At 40.6% G+C, this 22,976-nt stretch overlaps 2 protein-coding genes across 4 annotated transcripts in view; one reads left to right on the top strand and one right to left on the bottom strand.

Annotated features, from left to right (window-relative positions):
* Window positions 1-1,230: 1,230 nt before the first annotated feature.
* On the top strand, window positions 1,231-12,935 carry LOC116298388 (ATP-dependent DNA helicase DDX31). Of its 3 annotated transcripts, none has more exons than XM_089040670.1 (26): window positions 1,231-1,413; window positions 1,481-1,576; window positions 1,663-1,752; window positions 2,192-2,241; window positions 2,491-2,587; window positions 2,861-2,904; window positions 3,225-3,295; window positions 3,435-3,499; window positions 3,735-3,779; window positions 4,046-4,087; window positions 4,207-4,271; window positions 4,864-4,924; window positions 5,018-5,076; window positions 6,605-6,720; window positions 7,224-7,300; window positions 7,815-7,931; window positions 8,234-8,330; window positions 8,759-8,805; window positions 8,891-8,950; window positions 9,303-9,353; window positions 9,619-9,720; window positions 10,038-10,075; window positions 10,167-10,251; window positions 10,614-10,716; window positions 11,548-11,716; window positions 12,134-12,935. In XM_089040670.1, exons 1-26 carry the CDS (start codon window positions 1,321-1,323, stop codon window positions 12,252-12,254), a joined length of 2,061 nt encoding a protein of 686 aa, XP_088896796.1. In that variant the 5' UTR covers window positions 1,231-1,320; the 3' UTR covers window positions 12,255-12,935. The 3 variants fall into 3 exon arrangements, with proteins under 3 accessions (XP_088896796.1, XP_088896794.1, XP_088896799.1); XM_089040668.1 differs by having other exon boundaries at window positions 7,191-7,300; XM_089040673.1 differs by lacking the exons at window positions 1,231-1,413; window positions 1,481-1,576; window positions 1,663-1,752 and having other exon boundaries at window positions 2,491-2,556; window positions 7,191-7,300.
* Window positions 12,683-22,976, bottom strand: part of LOC116298389 (uncharacterized) — a 25,725-nt gene continuing 15,431 nt past the window's right edge. Inside the window, exons 12-16 of the mRNA XM_089040679.1 lie at window positions 14,957-14,978; window positions 14,564-14,770; window positions 14,293-14,376; window positions 14,092-14,204; window positions 12,683-13,705 (exon numbers count right to left, since the gene is read on the bottom strand). Coding sequence (XP_088896805.1) covers window positions 13,620-13,705; window positions 14,092-14,204; window positions 14,293-14,376; window positions 14,564-14,770; window positions 14,957-14,978 — 512 coding nt within the window. The 3' untranslated portion in view covers window positions 12,683-13,619. The remainder of the gene's footprint in view (window positions 13,706-14,091; window positions 14,205-14,292; window positions 14,377-14,563; window positions 14,771-14,956; window positions 14,979-22,976) is intronic.

The raw sequence follows: 22,976 nt of genomic DNA, 5'->3' as shown, positions 1-22,976 counted from the left end.
GAAAATTAGGGAAAAAAAAAAAATAATAATAATAAAAGGAAACTATAGATACAAATGTGGCAAAAAAGTCTGCTCTTCGAGAAATTTCCGGCGAAGAGCGCGTTTAAACAATTGAACTGTTAAAAGCAAATAACCTTGATTCAAGGAAAGTTTGTTCTGCTTTGCAGCGGCCGGAAAATGATAATGCCCGAGTAACAGTAGAGATATAAACATGGATTTAAAAAAAAAAGTAGATAGAAAAGAAAAAGAAAAAGATGCCTTCTATGACTGTTAGTTATAGAATCTAATTAACATTCCATTCCAAGCAGTTAGTATAGCAATGGCATCAGTGAACTTATAACATATGGTCAGTTGCTATTACGTGTTTGATCAAGTTAAAGAGGCTACTAGAGCAGTTGAGTAAAAAAAGAACCATGAGTACTATGTGCTCTTGGATACATATTTTTAAGAAAACTGATGCAAAAGACAAGCATTTTTAGCTTTCTAGTTATTTTTGGAAGTTGGTACCCCTCAATCTGTCTAATATATAACAATGTATCAAATTAGAAAATAATGTAATAATGGGTACAAATAAAGTTCTTCATTTTATTGCATGGCCACGATGTTGGTTGATATGAGATCAGTCATTCATCCAAGATGGCGGCGGCTATGTCATCATATCCACTTCAAGAGAAGAGGGAATGAATGTGAACTATTTTGAATTGTTTCTCAGATAAGATTATTTTAAGATTATTTTAGTGATTTTAATAGAGTATGTCGTGTGAACCCGTATCAGATCAGTAATGTTTACTTGGAATGCCTGACTATGTCAAAAGATCATTCCAAGTCCTTAACAAAAGGTTAATGATAATGGAATGAAATTATTACCATTCAGTTTTAACTTATAATATTCTTCAAAAGTGCATCAATAAGGTAAAATACGAACGCACCATTAAGGCAGACAAAGATGGTCAAACATAGCAAGCGCATTGTGTAAACTGCAAGTTAAAAATCCCCGCAAATAAGCACAAATTTCACGTGATTACTTTCTTTGATTAACACGTACCATTCAATGTTGATTTATCTTTATCCTTCGTCCAAAATTTCTGCATTTTTCTGAGGTATTTTGTGTAATTCCGTTGTCGTTGTTGCCGTCGTCTAGTCTGCTTCGTCCGCCATCTTTTCTAAATTTCCCGCCAGATGACGTCACAAAACACCGCTGGATTGTTTACTTGAGCCGCACGTGCAAAATACAAAATGGCGGACGAAGTTACCTGAATAACCTTCCAAGTTTTTATGACTTTTTAGCCCATTATAATACTTATTGTAAGGTTTTGCACAATGGATTCTGACGATGGACTTATGCTGAACATTGTGGAGTCCAAAAATGATGAGGTTGTGGCTTCGATTCCAGACAAACGAAGTATTACCAAGGTTTGTAAAATCGTAACAATAGTTTAAGAATACTTTCAAGTAAAGACATAGTTCTCTGCTCTTGTAGTGGAAAGAAAGAAGACAACAGAGGAGAAAGAAGGTTACCTCGTTTAAAGAAAAGCAGATCCTAGACAGAAGAGAAAAGACATTAAATAATAATAATGTGAGTATTGATAACATGTTGTAGTGTTATACAGTCTGCTATTCTCTATTTTCATTCAAAACGTCTCTCAAAAATGTTTGTTAAAGGATTGTATGATAAGCAGCAACGATCTAAAATTGGATGACCAAGATAGCAGTAAAACTAAAGAATCGACCAAACTCACTTCAAAACCACAGGTAACCCAAAGAAATATTCTTTTGCAGCTGTTTGCCAAATTGCATTAGGGACCTTAAGCTGCAGAATGGCAACGCGTGTGACAATGTTGGCAAAATTGAGGTGCTTCAACCTTCTATAGTATTATTATTTCATGTTCGTTAGAGTGAAATGATGTCTTTTGGGAACCTTACTTATGACGAAAATCAGCAAAGATAAGCTTTTGGCGTAACCATTCTTTTTAGTATGTAAAACAAGGACATTTCACATCTTACTCTCAGCATAATACGGCAATCATAATAGTCTATTGAATAACACAGTTAGTACTATTGTATGCTTGGCATTCGTCGTTGTTGCCATACTACACCTTAAGGTCCCTATTTTAGTCAATAAATGGAACTAATTATGTTTGTATGAACTTATAGCTGTGAGTTTGAAAAAAAACTATTTTATTGTTTGTAGGTGATTTCAAGCCTTTTCAGACACAATCCAGAAATCCCTAAAGTTAAAAGGTTAGATATTTGACTCAGTTCCAATATAATACCTATATTTTCCAGTGAGGAGGATCTGAGGAAGGTATGTTGTAGAAGACATCCATATCTCCAACATGGAAAGGATTGTATTTCTAAGGGGTGGGAAGGAACTTATGTATTGTTTAGTCTTCCCTACTGGAAAGAATGGATTTTTCTAGCAACGAAAGAGTACTTTTACATTACAAAATCATTGCAAACAATTTAATTAATTAAAATATTTTCTTTTAGCTCCAGTAATTCTAAAGACAATGAAAAGGAAGGTCAATCAGATAAACCACTCTTCTCTGGAGACAAGTTTAGTGAGCTTTTTTTATCACCTCATATGGTAATAAAAAATATGTCACATCCATCTAGTTAGACTGCAAAATGGCCCTCTGCTGTGGGGGGTTGGGAAGGGAGAATGTACCTCTTCCCCTCTCCACAGTTCCACCCCACCAACCCCTGACCCACGCCGGAGAGCCACAGACGTAAATTTTTCAAGTGATTAATTTTTTGAATATGACATCTTTCTTCCAATATTAATAACTCCAACATAGCTGTCATATCTTTACTTATTATTTGACTTTCCTTGAAATTGACTTTCAACTATTTCTTTCAGGTGTCCAATTTAGAAAATAACTTACAAATGACAACATTGACCAGGTAAAAATGAGATTTATAATTTAAGTAAAAAGTGACTTGTGTTTTACTTACCATGCTTTTGTCACTAATTCCTGCTGGCTGCATTACTGTCAGAACAGAGAATGAAATATAAGCTGTTTATTTTTCGTACAGCAAAAATGCATTGCAGTTTTCAATACTGTTTTCTTACACTTCTTTACATGCTGCACTTACTCCCATGGTATCAGCACTGTGCTCAATTTAATAACACAGCAGTCCAATAAAATTCAATCAGAGTTTGCATACTGTTTAAGCTATGTGATAATTGGTAATAATAATGCTCTCCTTTCTCCCAATCACAGCATACAAAGGTCTGCAATACCAGCACTTATTGAAGGCAAAGATGTTTTTGTCAAGTCAAAGACTGGATCAGGTGTGAAATAATTCAAGTGCTATAGAAGCAACGTGACTTATCTTCATGTTCCATCAGTTGGTTAATGATCTGTTAAGGCTGTATTCCTCATAATTAATATCCCTTTTATATATTGGTTTTAAATTTTTTCTGTTTGTAGGAAAAACTCTCTGTTATGCTCTCCCAATAGTTCACACACTACAAAAGATTAGGCCTAAAATAGAGGCAAGTAGGGCAATATTGTTTTTGCATATTGCACTAGCAGAGTCTTCTTTAACTACATGATTGTATGTTTACTCCATGCCTGTGAGGAGCTAAAAGGTTGTCTTTTATCAACATTTAGTCAGAAGTTATTTTTGGCTTTATATGCTAAAAACAAATATTTGTATGTGGAAAGATCTTCATTTTGTAGCCCTTAAGTTATATATTAAATTTTGTATATATTTTTCTAATATTTCAGAGATGTGATGGTCCTTATGCATTGGTTTTGGTCCCAACGAGGGAGGTAAAGGCTTTCAAATCTCTACATGTACTTCTGTGATTGATTACTTATCACAATTTTATAAAATAATTTTTACTGTTAAAAATCTCACCTTCTGATTGGTTGAGGGTGTGTGTTCATGAGAGCGCAGAGCACTTGCACCCACTATCTATTTTTCCATTCCTTTTAAAAATGGCTTCATTTGTGTACCATGTGCTGTGCTTATCCTAACACTAAACCCTGTTTATTTATGACTGCACACAGACTCATCAATATGATTTTTTTTCCAGCTTGCTCTTCAAAGTCTTGGTCTTCTCCAGAAGCTTGTCAAGGTTTGATAATTTCTACTTGTGTAAATCATTATTTGCATAAAGATAAAGCATAAGACTCATATTCAAAGCTATTCATTCAAATATTTTTCTTAAGTGTGTATTTTCTGTTTTTCTTATAGCCATTTCAGTGGGTCGTCCCAGGATTTGTCATTGGAGGAGAAAAGAGAAAATCAGAGAAGGCTAGGTAATGAAGGCTGCATCCATCTATTTATCCATCCCATCCATCCAAACATCACATCTCGATTGCATCCATCTCATCCTATTCCATCCCTCTATTCCATACCCATCCATCAATTCATCTACCCCTCCCATTCAGCTATCCATCCCATCTCATCCAGCTATCCACCCCATCCAGCTATCCATCCCATACCGTCCAGCTATCCATCCCATACCGTCCAGCTATCCATCCCATCTCATCCAGCTATCCACCCCATCCAGCTATCCATCCCATCCAGCTATCCATCCCATCCAGCTATCCATCCCATCCAGCTATCCATCCCATCCAGCTATCCATCCCATCCAGCTATCCATCCCATCCAGCTATCCATCCCATCCAGCTATCCATCCCTTCCAGCTATCCATCCCATCCCATCCAGCTATCCATCCCATCCAGCTATCCATCCCATCCCATCCAGCTATCCATCCCATCCTATTCTATTATCCTTTTCATTCCTAGCAAATTTGGTGTCTTCGTATTTTAGTATTACCACAGGTAACCCAAAGAGCATTAAAACGTCCATACTAATATAGTAACATGGTGATAATTGATCTTTCAGATTACGTAAAGGTATTAATATCTTGGTGGCGACTCCAGGGCGCTTACTTGATCACATTGAGGTAATAACATGATGATTTAGTAGACTCTTACATTGAATTTGAAGTTAGCATGTACATGTATTTTAATGCAATATTATTTTCCATGCAATACAGAAAACAACATGTTTGGATTTGAGGAAGATCAGATGGATAGTACTTGATGAAGCTGACAGGTTAGTGGAAAAAATGCACACCATATATATTTCAGAAAAATATTAATATAGAAATTGCATTGCTGATCAAAAAACCTGTAAACCATTCATGTTATATTTGTATCTATTGGGGGGGGGGAGGGTAGGGGGGATCAAGTTGGAGGCTGTGTGCATCCCCCTCTTCCTAGTTGAGCTGATAATCATTTTGTGAAGAGTGGTTTGTCCTGATCATAAATGGTGCCTCCACTTCAGAGAAAATCCTGCATCCATTCCCTGGTTCTGCTTTACCATTTACAAAGTGACTTTCTGTCTTAAAATATTGATGGATAAATTTCTCCAACTACAACCTTACTACTGTATAACCAAAGATCCAATGTCAGACCCTCCTTTGCTTTTTCAAATTTTAAATCCCCTTCATTGAGGAGCTATGAATATTTTTTTAAACTAACCTCAGACCCTCCCCACCCCTTGGAAGTTCCAATCCACCTCCATGGGGGAGGTATGGATATTTTCTGGTACTACACAATATACCCTCCTCAGACCCTCCCCACCCCTTGGAAATTTCAATCCACCTCCATGGGTGAGGTATGGATATTTTCTGGTACTACACAATATACCCTCCTCAGACCCTCCCCACCCCTTGGAAATTCCAATCCCACTCCATGGGGGAGGTATGGATATTTTCTGGTACTACACAATATACCCTCCTCAGACCCTCCCCACCCCTTGGAAGTTCCAATCCACCTCCATGGGTGAGGTATGGATATTTTCTGGTACTACACAATATACCCTCCTCAGACCCTCCCCACCCCTTGGAAATTTCAATCCACCTCCATGGGTGAGGTATGGATATTTTCTGGTACTACACAATATACCCTCCTCAGACCCTCCCCACCCCTTGGAAATTCTAATCCCATTCCATGGGGGAGGTATGGATACATGTATTTTCTGGTACTACTCAATATGCCTTCCTCAGACCCTCCCCACCCCTTGGAAATTCCAATCCCACTCCATGGGTGAGGTATGGATATTTTCTGGTACTACACAATATACCCTCCTCAGACCCTCCCCACCCCTTGGAAATTCTAATCCCACTCCATGGGTGAGGTATGGATATTTTCTGGTACTACACAATATACCCTCCTCAGACCCTCCCCACCCCTTGGAAATTCCAATCACTCTCCATGGGTGAGGTATGGATATTTTCTGGTACTACACAATATACCCTCCTCAGACCCTCCCCACCCCTTGGAAATTTCAATCCACCTCCATGGGGGAGGTATGGATACATGTATTTTCTGGTACTACTCAATATGCCTTCCTCAGACCCTCCCCACCCCTTGGAAATTCCAATCCCACTCCATGGGGGAGGTATGGATATTTTCTGGTACTACACAATATACCCTCCTCAGACCCTCCCCACCCCTTGGAAATTCTAATCCCACTCCATGGGGGAGGTATGGATATTTTCTGGTACTACACAATATACCCTCCTCAGACCCTCCCCACCCCTTGGGAATTCTAATCCCATATAATGATCATCTTTAAGATTGCTTGACATGGGATTTGAAAAAGACGTTTCAACAATCCTGCAATCAGTGAAAGATAAAATACCAAGTGATTCCAGATGTCAGACAATATTAATGTCTGCCACATTGAACAAAGGTCTGTCTATTAATAACACTCTTCTTATAATATTCAATACGCTAGAATGCAAATACTCCATCCATAAAACAATGTTAATATTTTTGCACTAAATATTAATAGTACAATGTCTATTGATTCTTCTTGTTTCATCAGTGATATTTAGTGCAAATCAAGCTAGTTATATATTACACCTACTTGCAATAACATTGTCGTCTGAAAACAGAACATTAGTAAAGTTAGTGAGAAAGGAATACCTTAAAAGACAAAAGAAAAAGTTCAGCTTCAGTGATCTTCTTTAATTTGTTTTTAATATAATTCCTATCCCACTAAATCACTAATGTTCTATTTTCGTATGACAACGTTTTTGCAAGTAGGTATATATAATGGTACTGTTTTATGGATATGCCTAGTGTTTGCACTCGACTACAAACTTTTGAATGGACTGCATCTTTGTTGAATTTAGAATAAGTAAAAAGGTTGTTTTTCAGGTGTGGAAAAGCTTGTTCACATGTTCTTGTCAGATCCTCAGTTTGTGGATGAAAGTGGAACAAAAGATGCTACTGACAGACAAACAAATGAGCCTAAAAATATACCTCATGTAAGTAACAGAAAACTGTACCATTTTACTTCTGTATCAATCAGCTTGTAACTAGCTTGGGCACTTGAATGAACTCTTCGCAAAATTGTCTTATAATGTGAGTTTAACATGGAAATACAAAAGAAATGCCACAATTTTTATCAAGAAAAAGTGTGATTTCTTTTGTGTTTTCACAACATGTATTTTTCGTGTTCCATTGCAACCCATACCTGTACTAAGAAGTTCCAAAATCTGCATCTTCAATTCAAAAATTCAAAACTTAATTTGTTATTCAAATAAAAACCCTCTCAGGGGCAGATCCAGGAATTTCAGAAGTTCGTACCAGCTCATAGTACAAAAGGTCTTAACAGAAATTCGAGGTAAAAGGAGGTGACTGTTACTAACAATATACTGAGAAATTTGAGCAAAAGGGGGGTGACTAGTCACCCCTTTTACCACCCCTGGATTCGCCCCTGCCTGGCTCTGTTCTTTTAACACACCAGTTTCAATTAATCTTATAGAATTTATTTTTTAGGCTGTACAAGAAGACGACACTCAAAACACCCCACAGCAGTTAAAACAGTTTTTTGTGATTGTACCCAGTAAGATGAGGCTCATAGCACTGGCTGCATTTCTTATTGCAAAGCACAATGTGAGTACAGTATGTAGTAACGATTGTGGGTTGTACCATGTGTGTCTAATTTTTAATAAAAATACATTTCAAAAACTTAAAATAAGGATTTATTCTGCTTTTAGAAAAATGACAAAGGTTTTTTAATTTAGTTTAGTTTTTGTAAGATAAATCTACAGTATTTTCTTCAATTTTTTTGTTAATAATAGATTTGTCCTGTTGAGTTCACAAAATGTCAGGGATTGGCTGTAGGCTCTCAGCCAATGAGAAATGAGGAAGAGAGGAAAATGTATAATAACATGAATATTTTTAATCCATTGCAGGTTAGTCACCCCTGTAAGAGTATTGTGTTTCTATCAAGTCGAGACTCAGTGGACTTTCATCATACTTTGTTGCTATCAGTGCTTTGTGAAGCTGAGGGTAATGACACATATAGGTTGAATATCTCATCTTCCTCTTCCTTCTCTTTCCAAACATCATCATCATCATCATACATGTAGTGTATCATCATCATCAACACCACCATCATCATCATAGTGTATCAGCATCATCAACATCATTATCATCATCATCATAGTATATCATCATCAGATTTCATCACTGTCATCATCACTGTCATCATCCCTATCATCAGTCATCAACAACATCAACATTATCATCATCATCATAATTATCATAGTGTATCATCAGCATCATTATCATCATCACCAACATCATCACAAGCAGCATCATCATCATCATCTCGTATCATCATCGTCATTTAAATCATTGCCCGAGTATTATTGTTTTGGCCTCTAAAAGTTTAATGCTTTTTTCTTAATCACTTTAATATATGTCTCACACGACAGGAAGGAAATTCAAGCTGTTTAAACTTCACGGCAACATGTCCCAATCTGTAAGTACACTGATGTATCTTTATTATTCAACTCATATAATTACATTCCTCTATACTGTACATACATATCTATTACATATTTCAGGAGCGTACAGAAGTGTTCAGTGAGTATAGTTTTTGTACAGGAGGTGTTTTACTATGCACGGTGAGTGTGGCAAAGTAGCAGACCTTAGACAGAAACTTTATCCCTTGTAAACGTCGGTACAATAATAATATCTTGTTTTTTCACACCCATTGCAATTTAAGAAAACTGAATTACAGGTTGATGCGCTAGTAAATTAATATGTCGTGTCAACGCGGCCATGTTGATAGTATTTAACGAAAGACTTTTCATTTCACTTGCCATGTCGTGTCATTTTTTGGAAATACTTGCAACTTATCAAGTCTATCTTTTTAAGGTTGCATGGTAGCAATTTTAAAGCCGTTTGAGCCTAGTCTAGCAAATGTTCTACTGAATATGCTATATACTAAATCTTTTTGTATGTATTTATTGGCAGGACGTAGCTGCACGAGGCCTTGACCTCCCTAATGTTAACTGGATAGTCCAGGTAAGCCATAACGCATCTGGACCTTCTAAAAAACACTTTTTATCGATACCCTAAACATCCTCTATTCTGACCTAAGTCAGGGCACAGTTAAGTCATAGATCGAACCCTTAAAGAACCTCTGGGCTGATCTAAGTCAGGGCACGGCTAACCCACAGATCAAACCCTGAAACAACCTCTGGACTGATCTAAGTCAGGGCACGGCTAACTCACAGATCGAACCCTGTAACAACCTCTGGGCTGATCTGCGTCATATTTATATTTCCAGTACAATACTCCAGGCAGTGCTGTAGACTATATACATCGAGTAGGACGAACGGCGAGGATTGGTACCGAAGGACAAGCTCTTATCTTTCTCACCCCCTCAGAAGTGAGTTTTACCTTGAATTCTATTTGCGCATGCGTGATTATTGGCATTGGTTTAATTGGCGCAAGGATTTATCGTTCCCAGGGACTGCTCCCGCAGTGGAGAAACCTTCCACTCGGGACAAATCAGAGTGGAACTCAATTTTCATTTTACATTGGCTATTTTAATCTTGACCCCAGACTCCTGTTATTATAGTGTGCATGGTTACGAAATTCTGAATGCGTTGTAAGAAAGCCAGTAATCTGGGTCATCTGAAGACACACATTCTATCCCATTTTTTTGGCACTGATCTTATGTTTTCTATTTTCTTGTTATTTAAGGCTGGGTATTTGGATACACTTGCAGAATACTCCATAAGGTGAGACTTTTTTTTGGAGGGGCTATTTACCATGCACAGTTTGCATACTTTTTTTTGGCTATTACCATTTCTTTCCTATTGTTATCTTTAGACCGAAAGAAGTGTTAGTCTCAGATATCTTGCAAACTCTTTTGCCTGCTGAGAAAACAAAGCCTGATAAACGAGGAAAGAATAAAGTGAGTATGCAGAACCTCCATTAAGTGACCAACCTTTATCAGTGGCCATTCATACCTCTACTAAGCGGCCTCGACCTTTATTTCACGACCAGTTATTAAAGTCCCAAACCTGGTTTTCGCACTCATTTAGATACCTCTATTAAGCGACCAACCCCTGTTTAGCGACCATCGGCAATCGACAATCCTCCAAGGGAGGTCGTTTTATAGAGGTTCTACCGTTGTTGAACGTGAGAGCTGTGGTAGATTGTTTCATTGTCAAGTCTGTCACAGCAGACTTACTCAGATTGACCTTTCTACTAAACACGAGACGCATTGACTGGCCAATGTTAAGTCATACTCACAAAATGCTACGTTTCTTTTAGGATTCCATTGATCATCAAGTACAAGACACAGCTACAAGTCTGCAGTTGAAATTCGAAGAATTCGTCTTGTCGAATGTAGAGCATATTAAATCGGCTAAAAAAGGTACTATCAAAATATGTAAATTCCGGTCTCGCGTGGAGTTTTTACCGGGAAAAAAGGGGGGGGGGGGGGCAGTGTTTGCCCCTCACTGAAGGCTGGTAATTAAATTTATAAGAATCGTTCACCTTATTGATTCCAACCAATAAAGAAGAAAATAGCCCGCGAGCCTCGTGCACAGAGGGGAAGGATGTTATCAGATGTTAGAGGGGAAGAATGTTATCAGTACAGCTTGGTTTCTACCATGTAGAGAATGCGCTGTCTACTAGATATCGATTCATACCGGTCGTCTTGCTCTAATCCTGGCCTCACCTTGGACCCATTCACCTCTATACTGCGCAGTTAACGCATAGACGAACATCCACAACACAAACTTAGTTTAGAGCGGGTTTCGTATGAGCAGGGAACGATACAGCACATTCGTACCGTACTGTGGCCGTACTGTAAACCAAGAGAATATTCTCTTGTGTAAACGTAACTACGTGTTGTGATTGGGTGAATTACTGGAGGACAATATGGAAGCCATTTCACTGTTACGGTATGTCGTACCGTGTACCTGTCGTAAGTCAGTACCGTACGTTTCCCACTCATACGATAAATTATTGTGGGAAGCCATTTCAATGTTACGGCATGTCGTACCATGTACGTGTTGTAAGTCAGTACCGCAGCCGTACCGTACCGTACCGTACCCACTCATATAAAAACCGCTCTAATATCATATACTACTCTCCTTAACTTTTCTCCGATTCAACCCTCTCCACTTTAAGGGTGTTGAGTGGTCCTTGTTGAGTGGTAACACTGTACTGTTTCGCTTACTTAGTTTTCTTTGTTTGGTAGCTTATCAGTCATTCGTGCGCTCTTATGCCACATTCCCCGCCGATCTAAAACACATATTCCACATCAAGAATCTGCACCTAGGTCACGTGGCTAAAGCATTTGCTCTCAGGGATGCACCCACGGGGATGTTTGGTCAAAGGAAGGACAAGAGGAAGAAAGAAAAAACAAGGTAAAATTAAAAAACTAAATAACACTGCTAACTCATAGATCAAACCCTGAAACAACCTCTGGGCTGATGTAAGTCAGGGCATGACTAACTCACAGATCAAACCCTGAAACAACCTCTGGGCTGATCTAAGTCAGGGCACGGCTAACTCACAGATCAAACCCTGAAACAACCTCTGGGCTGATCAAAGTCAGGGCATGGCTATATTGCAATTCAAATTGGAATTTAGCATTTTAGGCTTTTGAAGATAAGAGGGAGAAGGGGCGTGAAAAACTCGGGGAAAAACCCCTCAAATCCGAACCACGCACCTTTTGATTCCCACGACTGCACTTTTCATACATCATATTTCCCCCTTCCTCCTTGGTTGAAGTTCTTAACCGAGATTATTGTTGTAAGCGCAGCTCATTTTACCATTACCAGGAAAGAGTCACGTGACAGAGCAACATCCAAAAAGAAACGTGGGCTTCCTGTGGATGAGCATTTGGCTGAAGACACATTTAGTGGACCACGTCCAAAGAAAAGAAAAAAGATCAAACGGTAGCAATACAGAGGAAAAAATAAAATGAATGACTGGAATGGATGGATTTCTGCATACATCGCATTTAATATGGTCTTAAATTAACTAAAGACACTCACTGGATGTTTCTGTCATCACTCACTCACTCACTCACTCACTCACTCACTCACTCACTCACTCACTCACTCACTCACTCACTCACTCACTCACTCACTCACTCACTCACTCACTCACTCACTCACTCACTCACTCACTCACTCACTCACTCACTCACTCACTCACTCACTCACTCACTCACTCACTCACTCACTCACTCACTCATTAGGAAAGCCATCTTCCTTTTTCCCTTAACATTGTGTACTGTTAAACAGGCTTCAATAAACAGAAAATAGAAGAATGGAAGTTTTACGGATGGAAAAAAAAAAAAAAAAAAAGAAATAGGCAAGAAACCATTGTACTATATGAATGGATTGATTTTATTTTGTAATTACAGTTATCTTATACTTATATATAGTAATTATGCAATACACCCTTCTTAAAAAGTGTCTCGAATGCAAGGCTAACTTGGAAATACATAAGAAATACCACAAATTCCATCAGGAACAAGAGTGATTTCTTTCGTATTTCCATGTTGGCCTCGCATCCACGATACTTTTGAGAAGGGCCCATTGAATATGAACACCAATAAAGTGGAAGTAAATACTTGCCCAGGATAAATGCAGCTCATAACATATTCCCAAATATTTTTACATCTCTTAATAATTAAAAGTATTGAAATACTAAGTACTGTTTAATAAACGAGCAGGAGTGTTTTATCGGGTATAAAACACGAGGCGTAGCCGAGTGGTTTTAGACCCGAAAAAACACGAGTTAAAAACACGAGTTAAAAACACGAGTCTGCGAGTTTATTAAACGGCTTAAAAAACTCCTGATGTATGTTCTCATACTGTACCGAATTCGTTACGAAATGAACCAAGTTTGATAGAGAAAATCCAAGCTAAAGTTTATGCAAATGAAGACGAATCTATATCAGATATAAAACCTCCTTCATGGTCATGATTTCTATTGTGTTTCCTTCATGAATTATTAATGAGTTTTTTAATGAAGTTTAGTGTCTCGTATGATATATATAATAGGTCATACAGACTGTGGATTGAATGATGGGCAGCCCCACTTTTAACTCCACACTCAGTAAAAAAACGATTTTGGATTGTGGACGTGCGGAGATTGAATCCAAGTGGGAGTGAAAAAAAAACAACTCATAGGAGAGGAAAAGAGGGATTGTTAACAGTCTGTTAAGTGTCACTTCTAAACACCTTCCATCCACATGGGAGAGAAAGAGAGGCGATCTGGAGGTAATCAATACACAATTTTGTGGTGTATATGGGTTTATACAGAGGTCATGATAGAGACATTATAGATTGATCCCTTAACTAAACCTCCTTGTTGACCATGGAGATTATCTGAATGAGGACCTATTAAAAAACAAAACGATTCAATTAATTTGAATATATTTTAAAGCCCTTTTCTATGTAGAGTCCATGTTTGACCCCTTCCCCACCCTCCCCCTTCAAGTAAAGTGTTACCTTTGTCTAGGAACTGTCTGCGGGTATTCAGTCCACATGTTCAATGCATGTTCACAGGGTTTGGTCCATGTCTGACCCCACCCTACCCTTTCCCCACCCCTCCCCCCTAACCATGAAGTAAAGTGTTACCTTTGTTTAGGTACTGTCTGTGAATATTTAGTCCACATGCTCCATGCACGTTCACAGGGTTAGGTACATGTCTGACCCCACCCTACACCCTACCCTTTCCCCACCTCCCCCCCCTCCCCACCCCCAACCAAGAAGTAAAGTGTTACCTTTGTTTAGGTACTGTCTGTGATTATTTAGTCCACATGGTCCATGCACGTTCCTAGGGTTGGGTCCATGTCTGTTACCTTCTTGTGGCCCATTGACATTGACTGCTCGTGAACTGAAATCAAACCATATCATTAGGAATAGGATCTATCAAAATACTTCAGCAATACAAAATCTGCCCTACTGTGTATGTTATGGCATACCTGACCAGCGAAGCATTGGGCCCATTTACTAAAGCCGAGTTTGGTCCATTAGGCTGGCTGATCAATGGAGACTTGAACTGGGACCTAGAGAAATAAAATGACATGAATAGAATAGTGGGACTGAGAAAAAAACGTGACGTGACTGCGCTTTTTATTCGCGATAAACGGAAACCTAGAGCGAGCACGCCTCAGGAACCCAGACTACAAGTCCGTGTGTAAGTTTGAAGCAAAACAGGTAGCTGGTAAAATGGAAGATATGAAATAAACTCACCGTGAAACACGGGGTTTTCGTGGCTGCGCTGTTCTCTGTTTAACAGCTTTTGGAGGCGACGGCTTGCTTGCCTGCGATGGCTTTGATGTTTTTGTTCCTTGTGGAGCTTCCGTGACTCTTTGCCGAGCTGCTTTCTTTTTTCTTTCTTCTTCTACTTTCTTTTTCCTCTCTTCTTCTGCTATATTTTTCCTCTCTTCTTCTTTTTGCCTAAAACCAAAACAGAATAAATAGCCGTGTTTTTCCCCTCATTTAAACGAAATCTCTTCAAAACGAAAGAGCGGAAACTAAACAGAACGATAGAAAGATGAAGCAGAAATGGCAACGGGAATAGCACAAAAAATGAATGGAAAGGTAAAAATGCAATCGAGTTTTTTCTCAATATTCATAACATACCTATCTAGTTCAACTTGCTTCTCTGTGTACACAAAAGAGAAGATCAAATCAATAGGGGTTTAAAGTTGTGACGTATTTCCGGGTCTAGTCACACAACAAAAGATCCCTAAACTCTTGCCACACCTTATTCACAGGATTTATTCTCTACCTTTCATTAATTAGATATACTATAAACAGAAAATTCTGCTATGAAGAAAAAAAACAGAAAAATGTCTGTAGAAGTAATTATTAATTTGGACCCGGAAGTCGTATTTCGTTCGAATTACGTCACACTTAACAGCTCTATGTGATGTAGACGTGTGGTGTGTCAATAGTTATCAATCTGAAGCTGACTGACATACGGTGCAACATTGTGCGTAATATTGCAGGCAATGTTGCTGGAGTAGGGTCGTTTGCTACTTGAGAAACATTGTCTGATACAAATTGCGTCGTGATTCATGGCTTGTGACATCGATTGCTGTGTGTCCTGTGTCCGCAGTTTGATGGTATTTAGTAATGAGAAAGCCAGCTCAACATTAAGCAAAATCTTTCCGACTTTTTTTTTTTTCTATTTTCAATTTGTTTGATGAAAAAGGTACGTCCGTAAGTAGTATAGGGAATGGGGGTTCCAGCGCAATCTCAACACGGGCAAGACCCGTGTCAAAAATCCACCTACGGACAATCCCCACTCCAAGTGTGGTTGGGGGCAACAGCGCAAATATGTTAGTCTATATATGGAGTGCGAAGAATGTAAAGAGTTTGTTTATGATTTCTGTGTAAAGTGCTTGAAACCCAAGTTTGTACCTACTAAACCAAATAAGTATATTTGTTGTGGTAAGAAAATGCAAATAGAAGACGACACGTCAGCACAGTGTTACGAGTGCGGTAAAAATATTCGTAATGCCGTGCCTTGTGCTACCAGGGAACAATATTATTCCAACGGAGGTCGTAAGAAGACGCCATACAAAAGAATAAAATACTTCAGAGACTGGATGAGTCACATTCAAGGTCAACGGCCGGTATATTTAGACGACGAAGTAATGGAAAGAATTATAAACCACTTAGAAGAGCCAACGCCACAAAGCCTACGGAAAACGCTGAAAAAATTAAAACTAGGGAAATATTACAAAGCTATTCCCTATCTTTTGTCTGAAATTACCGGTAAGTCTATTCCCGAGGTTTCTGATATGACAAAAGCCGAGTGGATGTTTTGTCGGCTGGATAAGGATATTCCTTATTACCCTGACGTAATCTACGAAATATTTCACGAAATCGACCCCAACCACCCCCTCTTAGGATGGATTCCAAGAAGATAGTGAATCTTATGGCATAAGATGAGAAATTACGCGTAATAATTCGCCAAATAAGGTCATGCAAATAATTTATATTACGCGTAATAATTCGCTAAATAATTTATATTACGCGTAATAATTTACTAAATAAGGTCATGCCGTGTATTATGGTATAAATCTTATGGCATAAGATTACGCGTAATTTCCAGACTGTCGTTCGATATGTAAACGAAATCCCGTCACGCTCTTTTCGAAGCAGATGTTTACTGAGCAAGCTTTCTTTGAAGCTCTTCTTTCGCTTCTTGATAGATCTTTTTGCGAGATTCCTCGGAAAGATCTTTCACGATGGTTTTTTTATTCCTTATGTCCGACTTTAGTTTCTCGTATTTGTCTTCTTCAGCTAAGATAAGCGAGAATTCTGCGTTGTCTATCTTTCTGTCACGCAAAGCCTTTGAGACAAGGTCAATGATCGTATTTACTTTAGCCCTTGACAGAGCTATTGTCGTGTCATGCTTGGATATTTTCGTGGATAGCTTTTTCATAATACCCGTAGCAACAGCAGAAATAATACCACAGGTTGCCCCAACGCCGGCCAAAGGAACTCCAACGATTATTCCCGGTCCAGTAAGTGAAGTAGCAACGCCGGAGCCCGTTAACACAACAGATATGGATCCTGAAGTTATCGCAATCTTATGTAGCGTACTCCGGGCTCTAACGTATTTCTTCCTAACTTTTTCATAGTGTTTTGTCTGCCCTTCCAAGTAAGCCAGGATTAAGTTTGCCTTATTGAGCCTAAAGTTTTCTGCGTTTAGTTCGTTAGGTTCCTTAGGAAGTTCAGGATAAAGTGGAGGTGCTGATGGTATAACATCCATTATATATACTAATGTACGACGCTTTTGGGAATGATATTGAGGAGCAGCCACATCTTGACAACAGGGATTACTGGAACTGGAGAGCGTTTAGGAAGATGTTTCCACACGCAGACGCCAGTAAGTTTGAAAGAAGACCCGATGGGATTTACTTTAACGGCTCCAGGATGTACAGCAATGCAGACTTGGAACATTCAAAGCTGGAGCAAGTAGGTGATCAGGTGCAGCGATTGACGATTGTACGCCCCGTTCATAAAGAAAGGCCACCAAAACCCGAGCATAAAGCACCTAATTTTCCTAGAAACTTATTGTTAACCACGGAAGATTACCCATTTTACGATGCTGAAGGTGGTGTAAACAACTTCGAAAAGCTGGTAACGCACCTGAAGATTTCAGTGGGTAAACAATCATTTAACGTAATACTAAGAAATATCTATAAGAATACGATGTTGAAGCATACGTCGGGTAAAGAGGCCAGGAAATGGTTAGCAGGGCCCAATATGCGGTATTGGCCGCAGCAGTTAGACTTTGCTATTTGGGCTGCCACTAAAGGTTGTGGTGTTGCCGCGGACATGTTTCACATTCCAATTATGCAGTTTCACGTTGCCTTTACGGTAAGGAGGTTGTTGAAGGAGCTTAACGTACCCCTACCGGGAGATAAGGCATTTAATCCAATGAATAACCGATATGACGCCGCAGCCCTGGAAAGGTTAATTAATGAGTTCAAACCACAGCAAAAAGACTTTCGTTATAAGGAGGGTAAGACGCATGGGCTGGGTATAGTTTACGTTTGGGGTGCCAATGGTGAGAAGCCGGCTGACTACGGACATCAGGAATACCCAAGTAATGAGTTAGAGTTCGGTGATATGGGCGGCGATAAGGGTAATAATTCATTAATTACTAGAATTCAAACAAACTACCCCGGCACTTGGGATCCGTTCGTGTTAATGAAAGGAAAAGGTTTAAGGAACCTAGCCAGGATTAACCGTAGCATTGAAGCATTCGTGTACTGCATCCTGGGAGCGCAGGTAAATACCCGCAACCCCATTGTTGGATCCCAAGGCGCTTCACAGGAAACGCAACAAGAATTCCTAACTTTATTTGAGTCTGCAATAATAGAAAATGACATATCTAAATCGGTGCAGAGATATCAATTAGCGGTGCAGCAGTCTAAAGTGCGACTGGATTACGCTTTGTCGCCTGGTTGTTGGTTAATGCCAAGTAATTTAGTTATTAACACCAATTCCGTTGTGGGTTATAACAACAAGCTGCAGCGAGCTACTAAGGATATGAAGTTTGGGGTGAACGACGTGAACTCTGACACTCTTAGGAACATTCCTCACTTCGTAGAGAAGCCAAAAAAGTCACACGAAGCGAAGCTACCCGTAGTTAAGAAACCATCGAAGAAGGCCCATGTTATGCCTACGATACCCGAGGAATACGACCATAACTTACTAAAAGCCGGCTTAGCAGCTGCGGGTGTTGGTCTGAGTTATTATATATGGCGATGAACAACCCCTACGTAGCTGGAGTAGATTGTGTTTATACGACTTACACAGGTGAGAAAAAATACACCCAAGCATCTTGGGTTGATGTCACGGGCATGTCCGTGAATTTGAACTACTCGGGAAAGAAGTTGATATTATGCAGTCTTTCTTTGGGGGCCGTTAGTAATGCAAACATAGGATTTCGTTTCTGCGACGACAATGGAGTATTGCAACCCATGCGCGCGAAGACGAACAACAGAGAGCCCACGCATTTCTCAGTAGAGCCGCCAACGAATAGCGCCGAGAATCTTTCCGTTTGGACTTTTCACCTAGTTGCCGACTGCCATGGGAAAGTGAAGCTGCAAATGCGCGTAGATGACACCGGGAGCGTTTGCATAAATAGCATAGAAAATCAAAGGGATACTGTTTATAACCACATGACCATCAGCACTTTGACGGTAATGAGCCTCTAGAAGGGAACTTGTTCCCTGTAATATATGAATCCATACGTGAGGGAAACGCGCTATGCCCACCGCTTAGATGAAGAAGGATATGACAACGGCGCTTGGCATGACGTTGGACTGTGGGTTGAAGTTGGGGGCACTGCATTGGTCATTTGCACTATTAGCATTAATGCAAATACGCATGCGAATGTGGGGTTTAGGCTTATCGATGAGAATAATAAGCCCCTGCCTCCTTATCGAACTTCAACGAACACCAGGAAAGTTACCCATTTTTCGATGGAGCCCTACACTAGGTCCACTGAAGACCTAACGCCAGTAACTTTTCATATGCTAGCCAATTGTAAATATGCTAAGTTGCAAGTCACTTCTGATGACGGCAAGTTTGGGATAAATCGCATAGGTCGCAGGCCCGCTAATGCAGTCTGGAGTCATAAGCCCATTTCTACCATGAGTGTGTTACCGTTGGTTCCAAATTACCAGGGCGGTGCTAATACCGTCTTTCATTATCCTCAAAGCAGGACACCGTCCGATGAGAAGATTAAGCCTTCATCTTCTTCAGGAGGACCACCCCAATAGCTACGACTAATATCCAAATGTTATTCCCTACAAACTTTAACAGTTCTCCGCCGGCCCTAAGTGCCAAGGAAACAACCGAACCCAGCAGCCCAGGAAGACCGGCTGCCATCTTTTTTCCTAAGTCCGTTAGTCCATTGCCTAATTTCTTTACGCCCGCGCCTGTAGCCTTAAGCGCGGATAGGATAACTCCTACTACGCTCGAAATAGCGACGGCGAATGCCAGCGGAAGGCCATACTTCAAAAGGGCTCTTTTTACCTTTTCCTTGGTGGTAAGCCCCAATTCTCTTTCCAGGTTTTCCTTTTGCGCCTGTAATTCCGCAACTTCCACCTGAAGAGTTTCTAGTTTTCTTTGAGCTGCCTCCCTTTCCTCTTCAGTACGAGCCTGGTCATTGATTATTTCCTGCTGCCGCTCTATTTGCCCCTCCAGGTCTTCGATGGCCCGATCTCTTTGCCGGATTTGCTCCTCTTTAGTGTTGATTTCGGCAACCAACTGCCGCCGTTCCTCTAAAGAACCCTCTATGGTGGTACGTAAGTTCTTAGCTTCTTCCTTGCTTATGTCTAGGTCTTGCAGGGCAAGTTCGAAGGCGTGTCGGGTTTGGTCTCTTTCACGTAAGGCATTTCCTTCTCGTTCTCTCATTTCCGTTATTCTTTGGTTTTTATCATCAAGTTCTCTCTTTCGAGCATCAAGGAGTAGTCGGGTTTGCCGCATGTAATCTGCTTCCCTTTCCTCCATCGCCTGCTTTAGCTCTTCTACTTCCCTTATCGCCTCAAGGCCTTTTTGTTGCCGCTGCATTAGGGTCTTAACTCTTTCGACGGCTTCGTCAATATTCTCACTATTTTCTCTCATTCTTTCGGGTAAGTTGGGTTCTCCTAATGCCTTTCTAAGGGTTGAAGGAATATTTTTATCTGCGTAGTATTTACCATTTATGTCCCTGATGACGTATGGATGAGCATTAGACCTATTTAACCTTGCTACTATGACTTCCCTGCCCCATTCGTTATCCGCGTCAAACATTACTTGGACTTTGTTTGGATCCCAGTTTGGGAATTCTTCCTTGATCCTATCAAAGTCGTCCGGGGTTTCTTCCATGGATTCGTCCATTTGCTCCTGAACCCTGCTAAGCCATGCAGCGCCGGGGGCTTCAGGAATGTCGCCGCCTGGGCCTACTACGTAATCCATTTGCAAAAATTCTGGAACGGTTTTGTATGGATTTTTTCGTGTGAACATACGATTTAATGTGGCCTTGACCCTCCTCCACCTACTACCAAACTTGTCTCTTAAGGCTGCGTCGTAGATCAGGGGGTCGGTTTCCGCGCCTTTAGTCCATGCGTCGTATTCGTCGTCGTTAATATCTGCTTGACCTTCCTCAGTAAGGGGGTCAAAATCCGTTCCTTCTACTTCCATTATATATGATAAGCTCAAAGTTAAACCCCAACGTATTACCTAAGCAGGTTGGCGGACTGAAAGCAGAACGCACCTTTCACCGGGTTACATTCACGCCTTCTAGCGCTAAGCCAGGGGAAACCCTGTACGTAGGCGTGCCCCGCCTAACGGATAACCTAGTGTTGGTTCCTGGCACCCTAGCACTAAGGTTTAACCTAGCAATACAGCCAGATACCGCAGACGTGCGTTACGTCGTCAATAACGTGGGTAGAAACCTCGTCTCAAAGATGCGGGTGAAGTTCGCCGGGGAATCCTTGCTGGACTTAAACAGGTACGATCTGTACACCACGTACAAAGACTTATGGTTGACAGCCTTTGACCGCGCGCAAAGGATAGAGCAGGGAATCGCCAGCGAAGCCATACGCAAGGTAAGAAGCGCAACCGACAGCGCCTCGGGAGAAGACGAAATAAAGACGGCTTATGGTACTAAATATGTTATTCCATTAGATTTCGAAGTTATCACGAACCACGGTGCATACTACCCAAGGCAGCTAAGCGAGCTGCAGTTCGAAGTAACCCTAGCAGACACTACGAACGTCCTGCAGGGAAAGGACGTAAGTTCCTCAGCCGTGGATCCTTATTTCATCAAGAACTTAGAGCTGCAGTATGAAACGGTATACAGCGAAGATTTAGCACGTAGCGCCGGTATGGAATACAGCGCCGGGAAGGCTTTCCTTTACGATCACGTCGTGATGTACAAGACGTTCAGCTTCACGAACAACGTCGAAGAGGTCATCAACCAAAGCATTAACCTTCCCAGGCGCAGCCTCACAGGGATAATGTTGCTGTTCGCAAAGACATACACGGCAGGATTGCGTGACTCCGAGGCGTTCTTTAATCCTAACATCACTAACGTAGGCGTTAGCATTAACGGAGTACCTAATAAGGTTTACTCACAAGGGATAAAGCCTGAGGACATGTACCGGGAAGTCGCGCGTAAGTTTGGCGATCAAATTAGTCCAAAGGAATTCTTTAAGGATAAGTACGCGCTGTGGATCGACATGCGCACGACAAACGACGAAGACCTACATGGTCAGGGATTGCGGCTGGTAAATACCCAGGACGGTATTACGTTGGAGATCAAGCGCACCAAACATGCCAGCGACACTACTAAGATCAACGCGTATATCTTCGTAGTCTCAGACGCGCAACTGAGCGTAGAAATGAATCAGCTAAAGAGCGTTGCGTATTGATGCGCTGCGCTCCCTCATCCAAAAAAAAAGAATGAAATATCCCTTACGTATATAATGCTTCGCGTATTCGAAAACAACGAAACCAAACTGCAATGCATAGTGCAAGGCGATAAACTTTACTTCAAAGCAAAGGAAGTGGCGGCTGCGTTGGGTTACGAGCGTCCAAAAGATGCAATTAAGGCGCATGTTTGCGATAAATACAAGGTAAAGCTTAGCGAACTTAGAGTGGAGGTGAATCGCCTCCCCTCTCATTCACAGCCTAATTCCCTGTACGTAACTGAATCTGGGTTGTATCAGTTGATATTTAGCTCTAAGATGCCAACGGCAGAGACATTCCAGGATTGGGTCTTAGAGGAAGTTCTCCCTACCCTCAGGAAAACAGGTAAATATGCAATGGACAAACGCTTTGACAGTCCTAACAAGTTGGTATTCAAAATAGAAAATGAATTTGACCTGCATAAGAAGGTCGTAAACTACATACGTCGATTCCACCCTATCCTACTGCTCGCACCAGGTCTTGGAGAACTACAGGACTCAGCTAGCAAAAGGATAGTATGTTGGCAGAAAGGGTATCAGGCGGGGCAACCCGACATCTTAGTTCTTAATGCACATAAAAAACATAATGGGTTATGCTTGGAGTTGAAGACACCTAAGGGTAACGGCGTATTATCCTCAAAACAAGAGGCGTTACTCACACAATACGAGGCAAATGGTTA

Source organism: Actinia tenebrosa, unplaced genomic scaffold (genome assembly GCF_029948245.1).
Source record: "Actinia tenebrosa isolate PJP-AT-01 unplaced genomic scaffold, QUT_ActTen_1.0 PGA_scaffold0__85_contigs__length_37466705, whole genome shotgun sequence".
In the NCBI taxonomy this organism is placed as follows: Eukaryota; Metazoa; Cnidaria; class Anthozoa; order Actiniaria; family Actiniidae; genus Actinia; species Actinia tenebrosa.
This window is presented reverse-complemented; position numbering and strand designations above follow the sequence as displayed.